Genomic DNA, 23,414 nt, shown 5'->3' with positions numbered 1-23,414 from the left:
ATTATTTATTTTGTATTATGAAAGTTTCAGAGTAATGTTTCAACATTATTTACGATAAATGTGAAATGTTTACGTGATTAGTTTTGCTATGCTTTCTCTGTTTTACACATATTTGATGAAACATCTTTTTTTCAAACTAGTTTCCAGTATTGAAATAGAAGCAACAAAAGTTGTAAAAGTTGGGTTATAACGATTATCGAAACTCAATAAAATTAGCTTGAATCTTTATTAAATATTTTAGCTCTACCGATGTAGGAGATCTAATTTTACAGCTGGTTTCCGATAAGCTTTTTGATAAATAATACAAATACGGGAATACTCATGAATATCGACGGATGGACGGACAGATAGACGCGTCAATTCGTCGCCCTGATTAAGAATATATATATGTATTTTATGGGGTTTGCCACGCCTCCTGCTGCCTGTTAATAATAAATGTATGCATATATCGATTATTTTGATATACATCTATTTGTTACTTAGCACTAGAAATTCGTCTTGGAGAGCTAACTGTAAATGGCTTCATTGTGATGGAGTTGGCAAATCGAAAACTTGCGCTTGAAGCGTAAGTGTTCGTGCCACAATTTGTGGCAGCTCCAACAATTCCAATGCAAATTGAACGACTTCCATTTGCACAAGCACACATACACAGACTGTCTGTATGTGTGTCTGTGTGTGTGTGTGTATTTACCTTGCGGTGTTGTTTGCTTTCCTACCTTTTGCCAGCTGTCATTGTCCATGGCAAGATAAAGGCCATGGCAGATCTTTTAGCCAAGGCTCATATGCAAAATAAAGAGAAAAAAAAAAAATAAAAATAAAAACCGCGAACAGATGAAACGGACGATGCAACAATAGCAACAGCCGTTCTCTCTACTCTTTACTCTTTGCTCTGTTTGCTGTTTTACCGTTGGTTGTTCTCCTTCTTCCTTATATTTTTTGTGTTGCTCTGCTTTTGTGGCTCGCCGCACTTTGTTGTTGGCCGCAATGTTTCAGTTTACGGCAGCCGTCGCTTGTCCAATGCGGCGTATGAGTAATTTTTAACGCAGCTCACGGCAAACCAAAAAAAAAAAAAAAAACCAAATATCGTAAAATTATTTAACATATTTTACGTCTAGGTAGTTGTTGTTGTCATTATTGTTGTTGTTATTATTGTTGCTGTTGTTGTTGTTGTTGTTGTTGTTCTCTTTAGCCAGCGAGCAAATAAATTTTGGAAGAATTCTGCAGATGTTTGCTTTGTTCCATTCGATTTTTGGCTGGCTTTTCGATTTAATTTGTACTTTCTGTTCCCTCAGCGAATAAAGCGAAATCAAAAATAATTTGTAAACTTTTGTAGTTGTTGTTGCTATTTGCGATGCGCGGGTCAAAATAAACGATCTATTCAAAACTCGCATTAATAATTCTCGCAATTTATTATAAAATAATAAACTACGAAATGTGTGCTCGCAATTTGTTTATATGATTTATTTATTTATCGAACGTATTACACCCACACACACACATAGACATTCACACTTACACGCACGCATACACGCTTCTTTCAAGAGAAACTAAAATCCAGATTCGAGTAAATTCAAAGCCAAAGCACAAAAGTTTATGGAGAGTTGGCGTGTCAAGGTCGTCGTTTATATATATATATGTATATATATATTTATATATATATTATTATTATTATTTTTTTTTTTTGTATTAATGCTACTGTTGTTAGCCGCTGTAGTACGAGCAATTGTTGGCACTTAGCAATTGTTGGCACTTAGTATTAGCATAATTGAAATTTGAATTGGTAATTTATAACAAACATTAAAGTCCACATTAATAATAATAATAATAATAAAATACACAAAATATGTGCAAAATAAGATAAATTAAATGGATATGAAACAAGTTAGATCAGTCTTTCAAAACCAGTTAAATTTATTCGAAATTGATAGAAAAATAGGTAAGCGTGCTCTAGTCGACTAGCAGGTACCCTGTACCCTGCAGAGAACTGATATCATTTTAGTCACAAATATACGAAATATACATACGAATGCATCCTTTCAAAACGTAATAGTAAAATTCAACTATGAATCAAATATGTATTTGCCAAGCCACAAGTCTTTGAAATAGATTTTTAGGTGCGAAAAAGGCGTGCTATTGAAAATCTACAAATTCTTTGGCTCTACACAGCAAATCTGAGATCTCGTTACGCTTAAAAAACGAAATAAAATTATCGATCATTATCGATAATGCGAACAAGAACTATAAGCTCGTACTTCTCATGGTATACACGGAATATACATATGTATGTACAGTGTATAAAAACTATGTTTATTCCAGATTTAAATATTTATTTAACCCTGTATGCTGCTCCTGCTGTATCTATTACAACTCCTTAATCTGTATTGCTGTCTAGCAAAGGGTTAAAGCGTGAGAGCAGGATATTACGTATCTGTTCCTCCAGCTCCGTTTGCACACTTTGCGGCAATGACTCGTTCGCTAATGGTAAGATCTCGCGAAACACATCATACACATCAGTGTCTTCATCTCGCCTTTCCCAAATTTCTCGTGCCTTCTTACGAATCACGTCTTCCCAGCCACATTCCCTAGAAGCTTAGCCATTAGATCATTTATGTACTTCAATTCGTCGCGTTGTGGGATTTCATCGACTTCCGAGGAAATGCTCTGATATCCACAGTCGCTACTTCCATCGGTGTAGCTTTCATTGATGCTGTTGCTGTTTTCCATGATTTCTTTTTATGAATAATTATTTCAAATGATTTATTTTGTACTCATTCACACAAGGTTATGCAAGTTTAAAAGTAATTTTTCCACATCATCTGTGATGTATGTGAAATTTTGACGTTTGATTAGATTTGCTATGCCTTCTGTGTTTCACATTTATTTGTTGAAACATTTGCATTCAAAATTCAATAAAAAATGCATGCATCTTCACTTAACGCTAACTCTAAAGATGTAGGAGATATATGTTCATTACTGATTTTCGATAAAGGTTTCAATCGATAATAATAAAAAAACGGGAATAGTTATCGGTTGTTTGAAACAAACTCTATCTAAAAGTGCAATGCTCGGAACTAGAAAAACATTTCAACATTTCCCTAGCTCATATATCATTTGAGATCGTCGCGCGTGGACGGGCATACAAGCAGACAATTGACTGTGCTTGACTTATCGACATTAACAATAAGTTAATGCAGATATTTTTCCAAATGTTTACTTTATTTTCTCATAATAATTATATAATAACATATATGCTCAGTAATAAATAATAATAGAATTTACCTACGTGATTTTCTTTAACAAATGTGAAGACTCTATACGTGTTTCAAATGGAACAATGGTGCTCTATAAGGATAATAGCAAGTGAAGCTAAATTCAGCAATGGTGCTCTACATTGTTCAAAGAAATGCTTTCAGCTAAGGTCCAATTAAAATGCTGTAAAATAAATACCTTTCCGAAATGCGCTGCAATTACGAAAATTGTGGCAAAAAAGTCGCAAAAAAAAAAAAAAAAAAAAAATGGAAAGCAGAATAACAACGTGAACCACAATTTGGGGGCAATGGGGCAACACGACGACCGCTTTGACCGAAAACAACGTTTGCGTGCAATGCATATGCCAGCAGGAGCCGTAGCAGGAGCAGGAGGTTGAGCTGGTGGCGAGTGGCGAGTGGCTGGCTGGATTGACTTGCACAAAGCGACAGGGCAGCAGTTTAGCCACATGCCAGGCCATTCGCATGTCTTGGCGTTCCTCTGATTGTTTGCAGTAACCAATCGTTAGTTTTCAGCGTTTCACTACCCTCGCCCAGGGTCACTCGAATCTGCTGTGGAGTGCGGCTAATGAGTGCAGAGTAGAGGAACAGTCCATACATCCTATATGGCAATCGATCAGATTGAACTAGGAACTAAATCTGATAGCTTCCAATGAATCAATTGAGATTCCACATACAGATACATAGATGCCTAAGCATATACATTATTCGATCTAGTGCAGAATGTTGGGTTTCGCTGTGGCTCATGTTTTGCTCGACACGCAAACAACTTTGGCAATTCAATTTGGAGTTGGCAGGACATTTAGTTGAGTTCCTTAAAGTCCTGGCCATGTTGAGTTGCGTGCAGAATTTTGCATGTCAAAATCGCGCTGATTGATGATACGCGTACATATACATATACATGCATGAGTGAGTGTGTGAGTGAGTGTGAGTGAATGTGTGGGTGAGTGTGAATGTGTGTGAGTGTCTTACTTAAATGCGCATAATGCGCATACGCAACGTGGCACCACGCCAATGCCAATCATTGCAATGACTGCAACGCTTGACTTCATCACAGGTCACACACACACACGCACACACACACGCACACATACACATACACATACTCTTAGCGTAAAAACTGCTGTGACTTGCATTGCAACATCGTGAATCATGAAAGTCGTTGATTGATTTCAACTAGCAAAGCAATAAATCAAACAACAGCACGACGAAAGATTAAACTGTCAATTCAAATATATACATATGTATATGTATGTATATTTATTAATTTATTTTGAAAATATTATAAATGTGTACAAGTTTTTTATATTTACGATATATGTGCGCGCATATTTCATTTCCTGTTAACAATGGCCATGGAGTATATTGGCTTATATATAGTGTGTATCCTTACGACCAAAGCCGTATCGCATAAATCTATACATCTTAGTTTCAAACCTATTGCTAAATAAACTACAGTAGAGTCTGGTTATAACGACGTCGGTATACCCGGATGACTCTCTAGCCGTATAAGTTTGCTCATATAAGCTTGTCTGGGGACCAAAACCGTACGAACGTTATAAGCGGAGTCGTTATAACCGGATTCTACTGTAATGCTGCATAACAATGCATCTTTATGCTTAATGACTCACATGAATATTATTGAATCAAAATCTGAATTACATCAGGTTATTACAAACATTCTAATCATGAGAAATGCTTCTCAAAAGAAGTACTTAACAGTAAAAATATTTATCTGAATTTTCCTACTCCATTTTGAAGCTATATTTATTTATTTTATAAGTGATCAACTCATTTAAACTATTTACTTTCTATCTCTTTTTCTCTCTGTCCCTCTTCTCCTCCTTTCTCTCCCTGTTTCTCTCGCTCGCTCTTCATCTTTTTCTCCCCCTCTTTCGCTCTCTAACTCTAACACTGTAGTATAAATAGTCCGAAACACGTTCTCTAAACTTTTGACTAGAATTTGTTCTTTGAAATGGTATTAGATCTTAACATATGTATAGCAGACAAAATTATAATAATTTGATGATATATATTCGAAATGATCTTCACGCTAGCAACATATGAATACAGCCAAATTTACCTATTAGCCAAATAATGAGCTAAGCTATTGTAATTTTTGTGCTTCTCATTGGGGCTGTAGATGCGATGGCATCACCTTTGGCCATATGAGATATGGCAGACTCATCCGGCAGCTGCTCACAATACAATGTCAATCAGTCTGTCTATCATGTTGCCACGCCCCGGCCGCTGCCCCTCCATCCGCTGGCATTGGGTCGAGGGCTGCTCAAGAGCTGTGAAACACGCGCACATAATTAAAACCAAATATGTTAGCTGTCCGAAATTGTTGTTAGAAATAAATACGCGTCAAAAATGGCTTGTTGCTGCTGTTGTTGTTTTCCCATTCGTAATTTAGTGATTTTTGTTAAAAATTTATTTATTTATTTGGTTTCTGGCAGTTTAATAATTCAATTTGCTCGGCTCATTAAAATCGTTGAGTCGAAACAGCTGGACATTGAGTCGACTCGTATTTCTCTTTGGCCATGTCATGTGGCACGCAAGCCAGCGGAAATCCTTTTGGCAGCTCCAATCTCTGGCTACCGTTACGCATGCCCCCTAACCCCTCCCGCTCCCTTCCGGCACCTGCCATGTTTGGCTTGCACGCGTCAAATTGTGAAAAACGCAAAGCAGCTCAAAACTATATAAATGTTTGCATAGACTAGAAAGCATAGGCGGGAGTACCAGACTAAGTAATACTCTGCATCTCGCGAGAAGTAGAAGTAGAAGTAGAAGGAGAAGGAGAAGTAGAAGTAGAAGTAGAAGTAGAAGTAGAAGTAGAAGTAGAAGTAGAAGGAGAAGTAGAAGTAGAAGTAGAAGTAGAAGTAGAAGTAGAAGTAGAAGTAGAAGTAGAAGTAGAAGTAGAAGTAGAAGTAGAAGTAGAAGTAGAAGTAGAAGTAGAAGTAGAAGTAGAAGTGGAAGCAGAAGTAGAAGTGAAGTAGGAAGCAGAAGTGAGGAAGTAGGAAGTAGAAGTAGAAGTGGAAGCAGAAGTGGAAGTAGAAGCAGAAGTAGAAGTAGAAGTAGAAGCAGAGTGGAGTGGAAGCAGAAGCAGAAGTGGAAGCAGAAGTGGAGCAGAAGCAGAAGTAGAAGTAGAAGTGAGAAGTAGAAGCAGAAGTAGAAGTAGAAGTAGAAGTAGAGAGAGTAGAAGTAGAAGTAGAAGTAGAAGTAGAAGTAGAAGTAGAAGTAGAAGTAGAAGTAGAAGTGTGGCCCGCCACGCCTCCTTTTACTGTATTTAGGGTATATAGAATATGCGTATATATATTGTATATCCCCGTAAAATATCGCAGACATTTACACATTTTACAAAAAACTTCTTCTACCGCATAAAAATGTAAAAACGTAGCATATATGTATGTATGTACATATGTATGTATGTACTCGCATATAATAACACAAACATATTTTGTATAAGAAATTTATATATACATATACACATACTTTATAAGTTATGTAGACTAAATCGGTCAAAATAAACTCTCATTAGTTGGGTTCTTTATGCGGCTGACCTGATTCGCGCAACTTATTTGTTGTTGCATGCAAATCGCGCTTAATCGTAGTTGAGTTTATTTAATGTCTTCGTGACACGGCCAAATGGCTATCACGTGCGACAGGACACGCGACACGGGTCAACGGGACTAGTGAGTGAGTATGAGTGAGAGCAAGAGTGAGAATGAAAGTGAAAGTGAAAGTGAAAGCTAAGCTGTGACCGGGATTCGCTTCAATTTCAATATTGAAGACGCATTTTAATTGAGCTGCCTTCTGGCTGGCTTCCATCATCGACCACAAGAAGGGGGCGCAAAGACAGCCTAAGCAACGCGAACAGCTCCCTTGGCGACAGCCGCAGTCTATGGGGAAATCATCAGCACATGCGAGATGAGTAAATCAGCGCAAAGAATTAACTTCAACTAGAAGATACCCTGTTAAAAAAAGTTTTATGTGATTGGTTTGCGCTGCAACTGCATCTATGTGGTTTGATGCTATATATGTATATGTATGATATACCACAGACAGTGAGTCCCATTAGTATTCGTTTATTTTCCAACTTCAAACTAAAATAAAATATATAAATTTAAATGGCTCCGGATGCCATTGCTTAATTTTTAACTGAACTTTGATTTTATATTAATTCTAATCTATAATAAATAAATATCGAGCCAGTGCTTAGCCTTTAGTTAGATTTAATTTTCTATTAATTGTAACTTGTTAATAAATAAATAAATAATAAATAAATATATTATAGTAAATGTTACTATGTTTACTTTTATTTTATATTGATTCGAATCTCAAAATAATAAATTAATTAAAATAGAAAATGTATGTAAATAGTAAGTTGCTGCAGTATTTTATTTTACAACTTAGCTAAATAGTCGAATAGTGCATACTACATATATCATATATCATGGCATTTTATCAATCTATAACTTACCATTTACAATTTTTATATTAAAATTAATACTATACGTTTTTTTTGCATTTGAAATTGAAAAATAAAAAAATAAAAACCATATATAATGTCTATGTATATGTCAATATTTAATTAGCCTTCACTCACATAGAGTCCATTCAAAATTCGATATTCGAGTGAGTGAGTGGGAAGCATAAAACATACTGCTTCAATTCTTTCTTGCTCGACTGAGTTATATACGAGCGAACTCTTTCACATGAGTCCTTTTCGACTTAACCTCAATGTCACTCAATATATTTTGCGCATTGTTAATGCAAACATCTTTCTTGTTTTTTTTTTTGCATTCATGCGGCTCTCTAATACTAATCGAAGTCTCTCTGGCTCTCACTATAATATTTTGTACTTTTAGTTAAATGAATTGAGAAAGATTACAGTATGATAACTTGACGCTCCCTTTCTATGGTACCGCATTTGAAAACTCTTGTATACAGGGTATTTAACGACACACTTTCACTGTGTTTGTCCAGCTGCTTATTATCGGACGCTGCGCTCATTATCCGAGGCTCATCATGGGCGAATGTCAACCTTTGACAGCTGCCGTCTCATGCCTGATCTCTGTCGAGTGCCGGTCCTTTATTTTCGACACTTTCTATCGCTTAAATTGGCCATTTGCATACCCTATGAATAGATATTACAGTGTGTGTATTCCATTATCCATATTATAGTATGTGTTTATATTTATTTTGGGCCCGCATCAGTTGCTGAGTCTTCAATTTGACCAGGCAAATGACAGTTTTTGTTTGATTTAGTTTGTCTGTGAAATCCAAGCCACAGTCGGGAATGATTTTTATTTTATTATTACTATTATTTTTTTTTTTTTGTTCGAAATATATGCGTAAAGACCATTGCTGATTAACTCGAATTAGAAATTGTCAGATTATTTGATTTTCAACTCATTACGTTGGAATCGGATTTAAAATACACATACATAATCTATTTTGAATCAAATCTTTGCATTATTCATGTCAAATGTGCATCTACGTTTTGTATATCTAAGTAAAACAAAAACAAAGACTTTTTAGACATATTTCATTAAAGAGTTGCCATTAGTATTTATTTACATATTGCACTCAGGATCAACAAACATGAGAAGCGACCTGCGATTGGAAAGTTTGAATATTTTTAATGTAAAAACCTAAGCATTTATTCAAATTTTTATGACAATTATTCTGAAGCTAATTTAACAACAACAAGTAAAAACCTCGAGTGGAGAATGCTCGACTACGAGACCCCCTGAACCCCTCGACGAACTGATATTTCAAATATTCTCCGATAAGCACAGTTGCAATCCATCTTATGTGATTTAGAAGATTAGCGCGATGAACGACTCAATTTGTCGTCCTAATTCAGAATATTTGATGGTAACTTTAGCATACATTCTCCAAAAACTTGTATAGTAGAATCCCGATGATTCGAAATGGCAAGGGGATCAGTTTTTTACTCGATTTACACAGAAACTCAAATTATTCAAAAATGATTGAGGACGAATTTCTTTTAAGGGAATAGAACTTTTTCGATTTATCGCGATTTTCGATTTAGAGGGCTACGGATTATCGAGACTCGACTGTATACCCTTAAATCCAATTTTCCATATGCAGTGCATAAAAACTATATTTACCAAAATTGAATTTTATTTGCAATAGTAAAAGACAGCAACTTGTTTCTAAAGGCTAAGGCGTAAGAGCAAATACTTTTGCAAGTGTTCCTGCAGCTCCGTGTATACGCTTTGGGGCACAGATTCGTTTGCGAATGGTATGACCTCGAGGAAGACATCCAACTCATCAGTGTTTCGATTGCGCCTTGCCCAAATTTCTTGTGCCTTCCTACGAACCTCGTCTTCCCAGCCACAATCCCTAAGAAGTTTAGCCAACAGATCGTTTATGAACTTCAATTCGTCACGATGTAGGATTTGATCGATTCGCCAGGACATGGGCTGATATCCACTGTTGCTGCCATTGGTTCCGCTATTTCCATCGCTGCTGCTTCCATCGGAAGAGCGTCCATCAGTGGTGCTGCTTCCATCGATGCTGCTTTCATCGGTGGTGCTTTTATCGATGCTGCTTCCATCAGTGGTGCTGCTTCCATCAGTGGTGCTGCTTCCATCGATGCTGCTATCAGCGAAGCTGCTTACATCGGTGGTGCTTCCATCGGTGGTACTTCCACCGGTGGTGCTTCCATCAGTGGTGCTGCTGCCATCGGTGGTGCTTTCACCGATGCTGCTTCCATCGATGCTGCTTCCATCGGTGTTGCTTCCATTGATGCTGCTGCCATCGGTGGTGCTTTCATCGGTGGTGCTTCCATAGATGCTATTATTTTTTTCCATGATTTTATAAATAATTTTTTTTATTTTTTTAAATGATTTATTTTGTACTCATTCACACAATGATATGAAAGCTTTAAAGTAATTTTTCCACGTCATCTATGATGTATGTGAAATGTCAACGTGATTAGATTTGCTACGCCTCCTGTGTTGCACATATATTTGTTGAAACATATTGCAAAGTGGTTTAATGAGTAAGAAAAGTGGATTATAAATAAATTGAATCGACGAAAATATGGACAAATCATATCAAGACAAATTTCAATGAATTACACAGATTTGTATACTGTATACATAGATTCTATATGATATATGAACAACTCGAACTAATCCACAGCATATACATATGTAAGGATACTCCTAGGGTATTAAACTCACCTAAATGTTCTTTAGGTTGGGTAAGTGAGGCCAGACTCGGGGATTGTTTTTTGGGCTATGCGTGGTATTTGCATAAAATATACATACAATGGCACTTTGGAGTGGGGCTAATGGGGGCATCACTTGCGCTGACAAAAAAAAGGCGAATCAACAACAACAACAACAACAACAACAACAAGAACAATAGCTGTATAGATCTGTTAATTAGTAAGGTTGCAGGTGGGGCGCGCCCATTATAATTATGTTTATTATTTTGGGGTTTCGCCCTCAGATATGGGGCACCTTCCTTCTGTGAGGCCTTGGCCAGGTTGGTGCATAAATACATGTGTGCAGCCCTATATATCTGTGCCAAGTGCGAATATATGGAAAATGTGCTGCGCCGTTGATGCTGCTGCTGCGAGTGGCCATAAAAATGAGAGATAAACTCGTTTATTTATAATTTAATGGGCTTTGGCAACACTTCAACTGTAGCAGGAGGTGGCCCACAAACAGAACTTGACTGGAAAGTGTCCCAAATTGTGTGCAAATGAAATGCGATTATGAGTCTGCGGATATACATTTATATATATGTACATAGAAATATATGAAGGAGGTGACATTGGATAAGATATTGCTGATTGAGATTCCACTTCTCACAGCTCAAAAGTATTTCTTTTGTTCTTTGAGGATGATCGTAGATACCTCAGTTTACCTTTCGCAATCTATGTGGAGGAATCAGAAGGTGGTTTTCTATTGGGTTAATCTAATTAAAGTCTATGCAATATGCAAAATATAAACAAATGTAATCGATCATCCCCACTCGTAATACATAAATAGATTGTTTTTAGTTTAATAATTAAGTCTATTGTATTAGATTGTTCCACGTATTTATTGAGCAAGTTTGTTAGCTGGGTACAACATGATACAAGCTGAACATTTTATTAAAGATGGAAGTGAAACACAGAAGGCATAGCAAATCTAATCACGTCGACATTTCACATACATCATAGATGATGTGGAAAAATTACTTCGATGCTTTCGTATCATTGTGTGAATGAGTACAAAATAAATCATTTGAAATAATTATTCATAAAATCATGGAAAACAATAACAGCATAGATGAAAGCAACACCGATGGAAGCGAAATCGATGGAAGCACCACTGATGGAAGCAGCATGGATGGAAGCATCGCCGATGGAGACAGCAGCGTTGGAAATAACGGAACTTATGGCTGCGACTGTGGATATAAGAATATTTCCTGGGAGGTCGATGAAATCCTACAATGCGACGAATTGAAGTACATAAATGATCTGATGGCTAAGCTTCTTAGGGAATGTGGCTGGGAAGACGTGATTCGTAAGAAGGCACGAGAAATTTGGGAAAGGCGAGATGAAGACACTGATGTGTATGATGTGTTTCGCGAGATCTTACCATTAGCGAACGAGTCGTTGCCACAAAGTGTGCAAACAGAGCTGGAGGAACAGATACGTAATATCTTGCGCTCGCGCTTTAACGTTTTGCTAGACAGCAATACAGATTAACGAGATGTAATAGATATAGCAAACAAAATGTGGGAAATAAATAACAGCCTTCATGAAATCTCTGAATGGGGACGACAAATCGTACAAAGTCGTACGACTGTCCAGGTGATCTCGCTGATCTTGTAAACCGCAAAAGATGGAGACTGAAAATATTGTAAATATTTGCCACTGCATTAATGTATAAGCAGTACGAGTTTATCATTTATTGCCGACTGCTTGTCCTAAGTCCTTATTATACTTACAAATCGATAAATTCATTTTCTCTAAGCCCAGCAACATATATTCCTATAATTTAGGGGATTTTCTAGTCGAGCAGTCTCGATTGGAGCACCCTTACATGTTTTTGATTCGAATTTAGTACCCTAATAAGTTTAGATATTATATTTGAGATGCTAATTCATAAATCTCTCCAGCTAAAGTCCAACGAGTATTACACCAAAGGCCAATATACTGTTCCACTTGGTGAACATGCCAAAGAGCATCGCAGTCTGGACGCTTTGGCTGGGCTTTTGGGTGTTCAAGGCGAACATCTTTGCATATTTTGCAGTGGAAAGCTTGGCAAAATCGCACGATTCTCTAATTGTTAATAAATAAGACAAAGCACCTCTTAGATTTAATGAGCTGGCAGCGATTTATGTATAGCAGCATCAACAACCACAACAAGCGGCAGAGGCAATGGCAGAGGCAGCGGCAAAGGCAGCAACAGCCATAATAATAAATTTATATCTAATTTGGTATCAAATCATAAGCTTATGAAATCATAAATTCAACAACGGCCAATGCAAGAACAACAAAGTTCAAGTACATGAAAATTTGTAGCCATATAATAAAAACGCCCCGCTGCTAGACGGGCGCACGACCCGACGCCTCGTGAAAAGCGCATCAATATGGCAAATGGAAAATCGGAGAATGGGAAAATGGGGTGAATTTAAAATGAAAATGAAAATGAAAATGCTTGTATTCTGTATAAACAAAGCTGACTGACTAACAACAACGACAACAAAAGCAATATATGCACAGCTCTCACTCAAATGTAATTAACATTCAACTTCAAGTTTTATGTTTTATTGCACTAGACATTTGCAATGCACAAACTGATCGACTAGATTATGCCCTATACTTGAATTTAATGTTGTTGTCAAATCAATTCATTAGTAGATATTATGTGATTTAATTGAAGTGATCAAATTATCAATCAGGTACATAATTCTGATATTAATAGGTATGATCGAATAGAATATACTCTATTTAAGAGTGGAATTTTTTATAGAAAATGCTCCTTTCTTGCATGGAGTCAATTTGATAGAGAAAATCTTGTGTACTTTAAGGATTTTCCATTGAAGTATTGATTGAGAATTGTGCTCTAATTAGGAGTATCCGACTACCAAATACTCTGTCTTGTCCAAAGTCAGTTCAGTGGAATAAATCTTATGTAATTTCTGGATTTTCTGTTGAAGATTATAATATGAGTTTTACTCGAGACAAAACTGCGCAACTTAAAGATACCCTGGATTTTAATGCATTTCCATATAGAATAAACATTATAGTATATAATAATAGTAAAGTGTACTCTAAATCTAGAATACAAAATTAAGGCAAATTAATAATGATAATCAGATTATCTCCAAATTTTACTCCTGTTGAATATTCACAAATATTGTGGAAAATATCAATAGATATTGAGAAAAATAATAAAATAAATAATAACTATACACAAAAATAGTAATAAAATCTTCAAACTTTACTCTTCCTGAATATTCAAAAATATAGTGGAAAATATCAATAGATATTGATAAAACAGAGTATCCAGAGCAAACTAGCGAATGATTGATATAGAATCATTAAATTCAATAAAAAATAATTTTTATAAAGCAAAGGCAAGAGCTATTAGCAACCAGCCGAAAAGGCTAAGGAATACAAAAGTAAAAAAAAGTAAAAGCCATGAACAAATATTTCTATAGGCATGATTAAAGCGAAGCCATTTCGTGGCGCCCTCCGGACGGAGCTAATAATTTTCGCATTTTCACCGCGCTTCCGTTTTGGCAGGCGACCCGATAAAGTTTCACTCGGCCAGGGACCGAGATCCAGACTCAGACCTACAGTGGGCCAAAAGCTCCACCCAGGCCCAAAAACTCATCTCAGTTTGCGACCAGCGAAGGTCGCGATTTGTTATGTCTTGCGGCCAAGGACCGCTCAACTATTGACAACGGCACTAGCTCGCCCAGAAGGTCAACAACACCCGGAACTAATTTGTAATAAACAACAAAAATGCTCGAATCGCATGTGCTCGACTAGCACATACCCTAAACGGTTCATTTGCCCTTTTGTGACTCATAAGCTTAAATGTTCTTGCTGCTCTCGTTCCATATACATATATTCTTCATAGGCATCTATTCGTAGGGTATTATAACCGTAAGTCTCCTTTCCAATGACTTTTGAATATATTATCATTATATAACTTTATACAGATTTCTAGCTGCGAGGCAACTATTCACTTTCCTTAGCATTAAATGTATCGAAATACACAAACTACTTGTGCGAATGCCCCGAAGTGAAAACAATATTAAGATAGTGTCTACTGTTACAGTTAAAAAAAATTTTGTTTTACAAAATATTATTCTTTGTGCCTCCGAATTCGCGTATCACGTAGCTCAAATATTATAAACTAGTGGCTTAGCGAATATAGACATAGCAATGTCATTATTCCATTTTGAATGTTTGACTACGAATGACCATCTACAAGAGAAGCTATCAATTTCCAAATGGCAACCCAAGCGCAGTCACTGCGCCAAGTGCACAGTTAGCAGAGCGGGTGCTTATGCATGCTTGCGTATGTATGTGTGTGCATATGTATGCTGTTTGTTGCGTATGCAGAAAATAAGCGAAGCAAAATTTTCAATGTTTGTTCTTCAAGGGTTCAGATGATATCTTAGTCGAGTCTGTATGTTTGCACGCGTCGATCTCAGAACATATAAGAGTTGAAGACTGTAAATTATTTTGGCTAAGTCCGTGTGTTACACGCGCAGATCGAGTTTGTTTAAAAAAATCGATAGCTATTCCTGTTTTAAAAATCACATATAAAATTATAAAATCTAGCTTATTTTTTATATTTTGATTATTGCTATATATATAATCCATGTTTTATAACTTCTGTTACTCCTACTTAATACTAGAAGCCAATTTTTTAATGTTTTTAAATGTTTTAATGTTTTTAAATGTTTCAACAAATATATGTGAAGCACAGAAGACATAGCAAATCTAATCACGTCGACATTTCACATACATCATAGATGATGTGGAAAAATTACTTCGAAGATTTCGTATCATTGTGTGAATGAGTACAAAATAAATCATTTGAAATAATTATTCATAAAATCATGGAAAACAATAACAGCATAGATGAAAGCAACACCGATGGAAGCAGCATCGACATAGGCACAACCGATGGAAGCGAAATCAATGGAAGCACCACTGATGGAAGCAGCATGGATGGAAGCATCGCCGATGGAGACAGCAGCGTTGGAAATAACGGAACTTATGGCTGCGACTGTGGATATAAGAACATTTCCTGGGAGGTCGATGAAATCCTACAATGCGACGAATTGAAGTACATAAATGATCTGATGGCTAAGCTTCTTAGGGAATGTGGCTGGGAAGACGTGATTCGTAAGAAGGCACGAGAAATCTGGGAAAGGCGAGATGAACACACTGATGTGTATGATGTGTTTCGCGAGATCTTACCATTAGCGAACGAGTCGTTGCCACAAAGTGTGCAAACGGAGCTGGAGGAACAGATACGTAATATCTTACGTTCCCGCTTTGACCTTTAGAAAAAATTTGCTAGACAGCAATACACATTAAGGAAATGTAATAGATATAGCAAATAAAATGCAAATTTGGAGTAAATATGGCTTTCATATGCTGCACGCTTTGAAAGTTTAATGAAAATAGGTCCACTACAAGTGGATTTATTCATCAAATAAGTTCTCATAATTTGGTCCACAATGCCGCCTAACCGCAGTCGCTGCGCAGTTAGCGCATGCTTATGCATGTATGTGGATGTATGTGACTCTGTATGTGTGTATAAAAGAGATACAGAGGGATTGGAATATCAGTTCCTTGCATGGTTCAGGGGATCTTCTAGTCGAGCACTGGCGAATGTAGAAGATTCTTACGCTTTTTCTAATAGTTAATTAGTGCAGGAAGTATAAGTTTTGCTTATTGCATAATACGGTATAATCATAGCGTCCGTACGGCTATTATGACAAAAATTCTGGTCCGCAGAAAAAGTTTGATGAGGAAACTTTACGGTTCTAGCTTCTTCCGGGTATAACGACGGTCTCCTGAGCTCCGTTATCACCGGATTCTACTGTATTTAGTACATCTTATCATATACATCATATAATAAATTCCATCCATCGCCTGCATTTTCATATTGCTCCAATATATGTTGGTATTATATGTACATGCATTCATCTATATGAATTATTTTATTGGAAGTGTATATCAGTGGCTGCTAAATTGTGGCTCTTCAGCAATATGCAAACATCTCACACACACGCACACACACATATATGTACATATACACATGTATACACACTCACACGGATTTTGGGTGTTGCCCGCTTTTGGGCGCTTTGAGCCCCGCGGAAATGAATAATCGCATGCTAAATGGGCGGCACATCATTAGAAGAGTAAGAGCTGCGAAAGCATTTACAGGATTCTATTTAGGTTTTTCCAAATGAAGGAAAATGAAGAAAAATTGCGTTTGCAGATAATTGTTGTTACTGTTGTTGTTGTTGTTGTTGTTGCTGTCGCTTATGATTAAAAACAAGCCATTCGGTTCATTTGGCCAAATGAAAATTAATAACAACACAATATGAAGTATACGCCCCGTCAGCTCGTCAACATAAGTGAAGCAGGTAGACGGGTGGGTAACTGTGTGTGCCCAGTTAAACATGCCAGTCGCCAGTCAACCCACCTGTTCGCTAAGCCACTAAGTAGCTGTAAATAGCCAGGTGAGACAGCCGAGCACTTTGCTGTTGTTGGCAATTGTGGCGCATAGCGAAGCACTGCGTGCGGCTTGTGATTTATGTTGTGCAAATGGCCTGACACTTGCCCTGACAAGTGCTTTAAGTCCATTCAGAAAGAAGAAGGACACTGCCGCTATTATGGACTGTCGACGTGTCCCTGCTTGGAGCTCATAAATTTGCCATTTGCTTCACCTCAACTGGGTATGATAAGTCTTGTATAAGCAAAGTACATGCATGCGAAGGATTATATGTAGATATGTATGTATATATGTATTATATATTTATGTATGTTTATATACTCGCGTATATATTTATCTATAACATGGAGACGTTCGCACATAACTTGCATAGCGACACTGATCTAAAGAGGACACAAATACAATTATGAGTGTTCTATTAGGATGTGCACGGCCAGCAGATACTCTGCATCTCTGAGTGGACATTGTGTTTCTAACTGCCTACTGCATACGTACATACTTATAGTCAAAACCAAGATAGCCTGATTTCCCATTTTCAATGGGCTCAATATATAAAAGGTTATTAAACAATTAAGTGTCCATAGTGAACCCACACTGTAGCCCATGAGTGCTGATGGCTCTCTTGGCTCTTATGTATGTAGAAAATAAGCGAAGAAATTTCAGCTCAGCGCTCAGAAGATCTCGTAGACGAGCAGTCTCGACTTGAGTTTTCTTGTAGAAATATGTCTACTAGGCAAAAATAATCTCTGATAATTCATGATACCCTATTCTTTATGAAACATAGTCAGCACCGTCTCCAACACCCTCAGCACTACAATACCCACTTTTGAAGTGACAAATACATGTCCAACTCTTCTATTGTTCTTATTAAATTCGAATGGAATACGCTCTGTGGAATTTATTATTGAAGAAAATGCCTACGATTGGCGCTAATTTGCACTAAACTTTATAATTTACTTGATTAATGACCGTGTTAGATGTCGTACTCAAAGGAAATACTTTGTACATAGAAATTAATGCAAAATGTGAAGACTCCAGCTGGAAAGATGTAAGCTATATGAATGAAAAACTTCAGTTCGACTTGGTTATATCACCTGATTAAGAATATATACATATGTAAATATATGTATATACACTTGGTAGAATTAATCACAGCTCCTGTCCACAACAGACTCACATTTCAATGCACTGCAGGGCATAAAGAAAACAAATCTCGAATAATTATAATTTATGCGCAAGCACAGAAATAGCCCCGAACTCTGTGACAACAGAGAAATTGTTATAAATATGGCGCATACGCCGGTACGGGCACCGGTCAGCAGCTCTAAAATTGATTTAACGCCTTGTCCGCTGCGTGCTGCTGTCCATGTTCATGTCCATATTCATGCTTGTGTCCATGTCCTTCCTTGTCCATGACTGGCACTTAAGAAACATAGATCTGTGCGAATAACTTTTCGAAACTTGGACAAGTTGTCGCCGTCATTTGGGCGAGCGAACCATAGCTAATTACGCAAATGTGTATTTCTGCTAGCAAAATGTGACACATATTATCATAAGCCAGAAGGCAAGGACATCCGCAGCAACAGACAAGTTTAATTGCTAATGTCATAGCAGAACTCGAAGCTATCTCTTCTCCCTCTCTAATCCGGTATGAAATTTTATTAATTTTCATTTTAAGATGACTCTCAAAGCTAGAAATTTGACCAGTTCTTATGGCATTTCAAATCGGTAAATTACTTTTCTGCTTTTCATTTTGGCAAACGTTTCGATTTCTATAAGTGACTTTAAGTGGACTCTATTCGAGGCTGCTCGACTACGAGATACCCTGAATTCTTTAAAGAACTCAACTTTCATTAACTTTGCTTCTTTTCTGCATACAGATTCTAACTCTTCAGGCGTTCTCCTGATCAAGATTAACTTTAACATTATTATTTGAGCTGTTGAATCAATAAACAAAAATTTTTTTAAGTTGTATATACTTATTATATACTATATATTATACTATATATATACTTATTAAGAACTGAAAACGATATCATCTATAAATTATTCACAGAATACTTTTTATGTTCCCCACATATGTATATACAAATCTTTATTATTTCTTAGAGAAAAAAGCAATAATTTTATAAATAAAATTTGGAAAAAATAGTCTTTATAAATAATATATATGTAGTACCCATTCCACCAAACACCTTTGTTAATAATATTTCGATCGATTCCATAAAAATCTATATGGAAACAAATATTTTGGGTCTGGTTAAGGCTTTCCTATCAATAGAGCAGCTGTATTTCTCAACAAATTTCATGTGATATGGAAAAAGGCCAAGTCGAAAATACGTGGAGTCTGCGAGTCTTCAAAGTGCGACTTGCATAATTTTGTTGTGCAGTGCTATTGACTTAAGGAAAAAAAAATGCAAAGATGCAGCTGCTGTCAAAGTGCCCCAAAGAGGGGATGCTCGATGGAGGGAGGGCATGGGCAGTTTGAAAGGGAAGTGGGTGTGGGTTTAGCACACTTAATATAAGTCGCGCGGCGCGAATAAGAGAAATTGCTGACACATTTCAATTGAATTTCAAATGCGAGCTAGTTTCTATATGTATGTATGTATATGCATGTGTGTGTGTGTGTGTGTGTGTGTGTGTACAACTGGCAGACATATCGTAAATACATATAAACACATATGAATAGTTGCTGTTGTTTGTTTTTGGTGTTGTTGAAAGTTAAACACAAATCAATTTGTAAAACTATTTTTATAACAAGAAACAAGCAGAGCCCGCACTACATTTCAACAAATTTATTGCCAAGATGTGCGAAAAAAATTGAAAGCATATTTTTTATTTTATGTTTTGTTTTATTTTGTTTTGTTTTGTTTTGTATTTGTTGTTGTTGTTCGTTTCTTGTTTGCTTTGTTTGTTTGGCAAATAAAGGTAAAAACCTCCATCAAATATTCATATTTTATGTTCGCAGCAATTACGAAAAATTTCTAAGTATTTACTTGAATTGTTCAAATTACTATGTATATATATGTAGTTTGTATTGCAGTGTATACTATATGTTATATAGAGTATATATACAGTATAATTTAAGCATTATTATAGTTACACATAAACAGTTTTATTCATGTTAATTCACTCAGCTGGCATTAAAATTAGATTCCCTCCACTCAAGAGAGTTAATGAACCCATTGCAAATGCCACTTACTTCACTTAATGATGCTCGCTTGCAACGCCAATGCCATTGAACTTTCATTGCCGGCTACGAAATACCCTATAATTGTATTTCATATATCAACTTTTAAATATTTGTAGCAAAGTTGGGACGGATAACATTAAGATTTGTTTGAATTGATTCAGCCTAGTCATAGCAATATATCACATGTGGAAAAATTTGCAAAATGTTAAAAGATTTTTTGAAGAAATACTTTATGACATTTGTATTTCGAAATCTTTGAGGTTTATGAGTAAACATGATTTTATCATCTTTTTATATCCTGAACACATTGCTTACATGAAATCAGGATTATAGGTTATCTTAAAATGCATGTACTATGCTCAAGGAGGCGGGTCAGATCCCATTAAGTATATATATATATATATTATATATATATATATATTCTTGATCAGGGCCATGAGCTGAATCGATTTAGCACTGTCATTATATCTGTCCGTTTGTATGAGCGCGTCAATCTCAGCACTTAGAAGAGCTAGAAACCTGAAATTTGTTTTGTGGCTTCCTATATAGCAGGCGCAGATGTAGTATCATATAAAAAATCGATAACTTTTCTAACTTTAGTGTTATCGATTATAAGACTAAAAAACGTTAGAACCTGATCTCTCATTTTCAATGGTTTCAGGTATAATTAGCTATAAAATCATATCTCGTACATAAGAATGAGAGACTCTTGTTATTTTATACAATTTTAGTTTCTATTTTATTTTTGGTACCTGAGAGGTCGTGCTCTCACATGTGTGGGTGTAAGTGCTGTTTTTTTTTTGTGAATGCAGAATGAAAGAAAAAAATAATTTTTGGAATATCATATCCTCGAAAAGTTCAAGGGATCTCGCAGCCGAGCAGTCTGGTCTAAAGCACTCTCGCTTGTTTTTTTTTCTGGTAGAATTAATTTTTATATGTATTGGAAGGAACATGGAATTTACATTTATTCCCGATCGAGGCCCACAAAACTAACCAACAACTTGTAGCCTTTGCTCCAATTATACGTCATGGGATGCAATGGCAACAGAGTCAGTTTATATATTATAAGAGGAGAAAAGATGTTGTTCAAAGGAATGTTCCTAGCTGATGGGAATTTTAAATTAAATACCTTGGCTTCAGAAGTGACAGTCAGTGTAGCATAGATAGCTGTACCTCAATCTTATGAGTGTAGCTTAGATTGTTGTATGATTTCTTCTGTTAAAATGCCCTTCATAATAAACAAATTGTATTTGCTTCCATTTGGGATAAAATATTATATACATAACTATATTTATTATCTATACTGTCGATAGCTGACAACAACTATAGATAGACCACAAATTGTATACTATAAAAATGTCTTCGATTCTGCTTCATAGTCTTAGAAATACCTGTAACGCTTCTCTACAAGATGACGGAGCATTAACACTTAAAATTTCAAAATTGAATTTATTGAATTACTGCTGATTGGTTGGGTTCGACAGATATCTACATTCTTATTAATTATATCAATCACCAGACTAAGCATATGAAACCATAAAGAGAGAAGAACATTTCGATCTGTTTAGAGCTTATTAAATGGTTACAGGGTATAATTACAACAACAGCAGCAACAGCAACAGCAACAGCAAAGAGAGCGCTGAGTGGAATCGCCTTGGCCATCAATCAAATGCCAATAAATTGCACATAGCTGCCTTAGCACACAGTCATAGCCCTGGTGATGCCATCAAAGCCCTCTACTTCTGTAGACCCGCCCCTCTCCCATGGTCTGCATGCCGGCCAGGGCCGCCATGGCGTTCATCTCGGTGGCCCTCTGTCCCCGGTCTGCTGGTGCCAGCCATTTATTATGCGGCGCACTTTAATTAAATGCTAATGCAGCGTAGCCTTTCAATTTGCAATAGTACCCATTTTTCACATTGTTGACGCAGATCTTTCGCCATCTGGAGCGGCCCGCGGAGGTGGCGCGCCTCACCCAGCTGAAGGACGTGGTCAAGACGCAGCGGGAGCGCTTCATGAGCACCATATTGAACAACACCGAAGTGAACAATCTCAATGAGCTGCTCTCCTTTGAACTGGCCAAATATGAAGCGGTAAGTGCAATGGAAACACAATATGCAAAATTCGTTGCATACTTTTTGGCATATTTTAGCGATTCAATAAAATGCGATTTGTATGTATTAGTATTGTTATTATTTAATAATATCTTAACGAAAATATTGTGTTGCATAAGTATTATTATATGGTTCAGAGAAGCTTGGACTACATTTTCATACCTAATATTTTTATACTCATTCACGCAAGTAAAATGAGTATATTGATTTTGCGGAATCTTCTTCGCGCCGTCCGTCCGTCGGTGATCGTTTATCCATATGAAAGACTCGATATACCCTAGAATTATACCATATCAAAATGTTCCTCATCCACCCAATAGGGGCGTGGCATATGGTAGAAATCACTGTAGTTGAAGTGCTATAGAGTTGAAATTTGGAATGTATATTTGTATTGGTGGCACAAAATCAATAAGATATGGCGGATATATCTAAGGCCATTGACGGCGTGGCAAATCGGATAAAACTATATCTCCTACAGTTTTAGAGTCAGCAACTCAAAATTCAACGACTATATTACTGTACACACGTTCTATTGATGACTGGAATGATGATGAAGCGTAGTAGGCTTAGAATATCCGATTATCGAAGGGCTAGTCCGGACAGTCTTGACGAAGTCTTTATAGTCATGGTAGTGCTAGTAGTATATAACTGTAATCAGTAAAGACAACTTTATACCTATGACACACTTGACGTCAGACATACGTGGAGAAGCACTTTGGCCAATTATTTGTTTCCTTACTATTTTATGATTTATTTTAAATTACAGCAATACAATAAAAATTTTAACTATTTTGAACTTTTTTCATTGTATTTGGATTAGACAAAGTCATGAACACACCATTAATTGATTTCTTTTCTTCTTTTCAATAGGCCGTACAACAGGCGGCAGAGGGCGGGCTGCTTATCGTAGCCGATAAAGACTTTCCAGAGCCCTATGAGCGCTGGAGCATACTGCAAGCTGTGTTCTTCTCATCAACTGTGTTAACCACTATAGGTAAGTCATCAACTGTGAGTCGAACGAAAGGCAAGTTTTAGACGGTAGTGCCTGACTAGAAGGTACCCTGCCTTAGTCTACGTTCTATATATGAATTTA

At 36.6% G+C, this 23,414-nt stretch overlaps 1 protein-coding gene across 2 annotated transcripts in view; it reads left to right on the top strand.

The window, feature by feature from the left end:
* Positions 1-23,414, top strand: part of LOC6584679 (TWiK family of potassium channels protein 9) — a 37,286-nt gene that overhangs the window by 10,187 nt on the left and 3,685 nt on the right. For both annotated transcript variants that reach the window (XM_002010287.4, XM_015161256.3), the window contains exons 2-3: positions 22,139-22,300; positions 23,192-23,315. In XM_002010287.4, coding sequence (XP_002010323.2) covers positions 22,139-22,300; positions 23,192-23,315 — 286 coding nt within the window. The remainder of the gene's footprint in view (positions 1-22,138; positions 22,301-23,191; positions 23,316-23,414) is intronic.

The sequence above is a fragment of the Drosophila mojavensis genome, unplaced genomic scaffold (assembly GCF_018153725.1).
Source record: "Drosophila mojavensis isolate 15081-1352.22 unplaced genomic scaffold, ASM1815372v1 contig_136, whole genome shotgun sequence".
NCBI lineage: Eukaryota > Metazoa > Arthropoda > Insecta > Diptera > Drosophilidae > Drosophila > Drosophila mojavensis.
This window is presented reverse-complemented; position numbering and strand designations above follow the sequence as displayed.